This window comes from Elephantulus edwardii, unplaced genomic scaffold, assembly GCF_000299155.1.
Source record: "Elephantulus edwardii isolate Elephantulus edwardi_28Jun2011 unplaced genomic scaffold, EleEdw1.0 scaffold00428, whole genome shotgun sequence".
In the NCBI taxonomy this organism is placed as follows: domain Eukaryota; kingdom Metazoa; phylum Chordata; class Mammalia; order Macroscelidea; family Macroscelididae; genus Elephantulus; species Elephantulus edwardii.
In genome coordinates, this window is record NW_006400178.1 from 49,332 (window position 1) to 54,115 (window position 4,784).

At 39.5% G+C, this 4,784-nt stretch overlaps 1 protein-coding gene across 1 annotated transcript in view; it reads left to right on the forward strand.

The window, feature by feature from the left end:
- Positions 1-227: 227 nt before the first annotated feature.
- The window catches only part of LOC102876996 (apolipoprotein O-like), a gene marked incomplete at its 5' end in the record, with an annotated part of 203,358 nt that continues 198,801 nt past the window's right edge, over positions 228-4,784 (forward strand). The window contains one exon of the mRNA XM_006902557.1: positions 228-332. Coding sequence (XP_006902619.1) covers positions 228-332 — 105 coding nt within the window. The remainder of the gene's footprint in view (positions 333-4,784) is intronic.

Sequence of the window (4,784 nt, forward strand, 5' to 3'; positions counted from 1 at the left end):
ATCTATGAGTCAGTTCTGACTTAATGGCAGTGAGAGTTTTTGTTTCATGGCACAAAAATATATTTAAAGTAATTTGTAGTGCTTAAGTTTAAGTTTAATTTTACTTTAAGTATTATTTTAAATTTTTTCAAGGACATCAATCATGTTCTTCAAATGTCCCCAGAATTTACCAGATGAGAAGTGTGAAACTTTTTTTTAAAAGTACTATTTTTTATTTCTCTTTCCAGGTGAGAAAAATGACAGCCATGCCTACAAATTTGATTTGTGCATCTGTAAGTATACGTGCAGCCAAAGAAGAGGAGTATAAAAAGCAACTAGTAAAACCAGAGCAGGTAATTTGCCTAGTTCAAGTTTGTTAATTTCATATAAAGATGATACAAAAGCCTATGAGTCTGTTTAAGGTGGCAAAAATGATAAATGCATGGAAACTATCCAACAGGTTCAAATCCATACAGTAGGACTTTGGGAGTCAGTTTAGTTTGGCCGTCTCTCTGAAACGTCACAGCCTTAAAATCTCTGTTTTACTCTGCACACATGGGATTATGATGAGTTGTAATTGATAATAACTAACAACAGTAACCTTGAATCTGTCGTACCTGAATTGAAAACCATCTCAGGAATATATTTGGTGCATTAGACATTTATGATCAATTACCACACAGATTGTGGGATGATATCAGGGTTGTGTTCTGTAAAGAAAGCTAAAAGTCATTACAAAGACAAGGGAGAACGTCAAGATTGTTAGAAGAGACTCTGAGGGCTCACGTCTCCTCCTGTTGAGACTGTGAAGTGGTAACAGACAGAGAGTTTGGGTTATTGAGAACTAAGAAACCAAAGCACACCAAACAGGGACACTATCCACTAGAGACTGAGATTTCTGAATAGGAATTAGAGCTTTTCAAGAAAAGAGAACAACAGGACATCTAAGGTGCTGGGAATATCCCAAGAAGAAAAGACAATGGTGGATGCTCAGGAATTGCTGACATTCAGTGTTGTGGCTGTGAAGTTCACTTGCAAGAATGGAGCTTCTGAAACCTGCTCAGAAGCCCCTGTACCAGGATGTGATGTTGGAGAACCATAGAAACCTTGTGTCCATTGAAGTCCAGAAAGCTGATGATCATATCCTTTGGTTCTTGTTTAATGAAAGATTACACAGACTGGAACATAGTAACCTTAATTCATTGAAAATTATTTATCATCAACAAACACTTCATTTTCATTTTATGGAAAATCAAGATAAGTTTGAATTACCTGATAAAACTATGAAATAAAATTTAACTTTACCAACAGTCCATCAGAGAAGGAACAATCAAGTAAAGCACTCTGCTGAGCTTAATGGAGATGAGAAAACCTTACACCTCGATGACTGTGATCAATTTGGGACTGGAATGATTTTCCCTGAAAGTCAGAAATCCCATAGCATTATGGCCATACTCCACAGAAATAAGGCAGCTCACAAAGTAAATTCCATGTATGTAGTGACTGTGGGAAAGCCTTCACCACTAAGTCAAATCTCCCTGTCCATCATCGGACTCATACAGGGGAGAAACTCTTTGGGTGCAGTTGTTATGCCACAATCACGAGTCCCCCAAAGGATACCAGGGAGCCGAAACTGATGCAAGAACATGAGGGATTTTATTACGAGCTCGAGCAGGGATTTTACATACACCCCGAAGCAGCAGCAGTGTGGCAGAGCCCCGAGATCTTTGTGTTCAAGATTTTTATTGGCACTGGGAGGGGCCAGGGTTGGTTGGGGGCTGGGAGGTATAAGGGGATTGGGGAACTTGTGGGGAAAGGTGACGTTGACACAGAGCGAGTGGCTATTTTGAAAATGGGTGGGTTCACTAGCAATGGCGTGAATATTTGGACAGGAGGGCTTAGAGTCACTTCTTTGTTGCTGAGGTGGTCAAGGAAAACACAAAGACTTAAGATGGCGGCTAGACTGGAGGTATATAAAGTACATATAAAAAACTTTAACACAGTGAGTGTGGAAAATGGTTCATCACGAAGAGTCACCTCATTGTCCATCAGCGAACTCACACTGGGGGGAAACCATATGTTTGCAGGGAGTGTGGAAGAGGCTTCACCAATAAACGTCATCTCACAGACCATCAACAAACTCACACTGGAGAGAAATGCTATATGTGCTCCAAGTGTGGAAAAGGTTTCAGTCGGAAGGAAGAGTTTACCCTTTATCAGCGAACTCATACTGGAGAGAAACCTTGTATTCACAGTGAATTTGGTACAGACTTAAACCAAGAAGTCTTTCCACATCAAAAGAGGGAACACTTCCTTTACATGTACTACATGTGGAAAATCTTACACACAGCAGTCAATTCTTAATAGAAATAAGAAAATTCACGGGCTACAAACTCATTCAGTGCAGATTATGTTAGAAAACCTTCAAGATGAAGCAAGAGCTCACTTCTCTGAAGGATCTCATAATAGTGAAATGCCACATATCTGCCATAAATGTGGACAGAGAGTTGAAGATGTTTCTCCCTTTCATTCACATCACAGAAAACCAAAAAAGAGAAAATTGTGTGGATTCTGCCCAGGAGGACAACCCTTCTATAGGAAGTCTCATCTCACCACATAGCAGTGCTGCCCCGCAGGAGAAAAGCCCTGTTAACAGTTAATTGGTTAATTGTGCAGATGTGTCCAGTCACAGCCCTGACCTTGAGAGGCCTCTGGAGGTAACAGAATTGATCCTGAAGAGAAACTGTGTGAATGAAGTGACCATGGTAGTGCCTTCAGTATTCAAGGTACAAGCTGGAAAATCCTGAAGACTTCATACTATGTAGTCAGTTCTCTTACCAAGGTATAAGATGATGTTAACAGAAACACCTGCCCATCTATGGTTTTGTTATATCAATAAAATTAATGAACCTCTGATTTAATAATGAGCCAAAATAATATGAATTTATAATTCATATGAATTAAAAGACTGAATATAAAAATTCATAGAAAAGAAATAGTATGAATATTTGAAACAGAAAAGATCATCCTTCAGTAGAGTACCAACCTAAGGCCTAAGACCACAGGATGCTATTCCTGTGAAGTACCACTGGTCCCCTTAGTTAAGAGTTACCCTTGGTATACCTTCCCATTTTTGGTCACTGACTTTCCTGTCCCCAAGCCTGTTGAAAAATTTGAAAGGTTATACTCCAGGTAAATAGCCCCAGTACAGTCAGGACAGCTCCAGAAATGTTCTTGCAGGTATCTCACCCTGAGTTATGGCTTTAGGCCAGTGTTACAGTTGTCAGTCCTGCCAATATTGGCTGTCCACCTCAGACTTAGCCACTGTTACCAAGTTCTCAACACCTCAACTTGTCCAACAAACTTGGGCAAAGGCTCTTAGCTCTGGCTCCAGTGGGATAGCAGTCCCAAGGTCCCATCTCACATCAGGTCTCTAGTGCAGCTATAGCTGCTGTTGCTGTGTCTCAAATGATTTTCTTTGCCTGGGGAAATTCTGATTGTGTGGCTAAAGTTATTAAATTTATTGGAGAGACTAGCAAATCCCCTCAAAGATTGTTGAAATGGGCCAGTCCTATTGTGGGTAGGCTCACACGCCCTTTTTGCATCTTCCTGCCCATCCACATAGTCTGATTCAGATAGGTAGGAGAGTCTTGTGGAAAGACAAAGTCCATGCACTGCTAAGACCTCTGAGTCTTGCCCTTGGGAATCTGGAATGACTTCTCTCTGAAATTTGCCTCTCACAGCTGAAGAACCTTGGTTATTTGGCTCTTCTTGGTTGTCCGTGTATTTTAGATAAGCGCCACTTTCCCCTCCCTCATCACGGAGAGCAGTTTGGTGAATGCGCCCTCCCGATGGTCTGTGGACAGGATAAATTGGGCATCCTGGACCCGTTCCTAAAGCTTGTATCTCTGTCTCTCAGAACACTGTTTTATTTCCCTAATTATTTTAGAAAATGGCTTTTCATATGGTTCTGAGCAATTTCTCATTTTCTGTCTGTACCTGTTGCTTTTCATAGTAAAAGTGAATAAATTTGGGGGTCTGAGGTGGGATGACAATAATCCACAATAAGAGGTGCATAGTAAAATGTACTGGAGGATGCGAAGGAAACTGTGCAACAATGAATGAATTTTTTAAAAGAGAAAAGTAAACTTGGGGTTGGTAGGGAGGAAAATGTGCAAAAATGAAAGACTGGAAATCCAAATTTTCTGTATACTTTTGTTAAAATCAACATAAAATATTATATAGTTTAAAAATGAAGATACTCTGAAACTTTTACTGGATAAAAAGAATCCAAAACAAAGGGAATGAATGCTGACATAAGAGGGGTCAACAGGTGATTTCAGAGGACAGCTCATGAGGGCAAAGCAAAGGACGGTAAAGAAATGTGCAAAGAGCTGGAGGTAGAAAATAAAAAAATGGAAGAACACTCTTGGCATTTCTCAAGCTGAAAGAACTGAAGAGCAAATTCAAGCCTTAAGTTGCAATACTGAAGGATGCTATGGACAAAATCTTGAATAATGCAGGAAGTGTCAAAACAGGATGGAAAGGACACACAGAGTCATTTTACCAAAAAGAATTGGTAAACACGGAATCACTTCTGGAAGTAGTATATAATCAAGAACCATGAATGAAATTTTCTTGTTCATAGCAGCATTTAAAAAAACAGAAATTTATGTTTGGTGGTAATTGCATTATTTTTTTTAAATGTAGCTTCCTTACAGACTTTTTTAAAATTTTAATAATTTTAATGAACATTTATAGAGATTTTGGATTTCCTTCATTGCTGCACTTCTCTCCACGCCCAG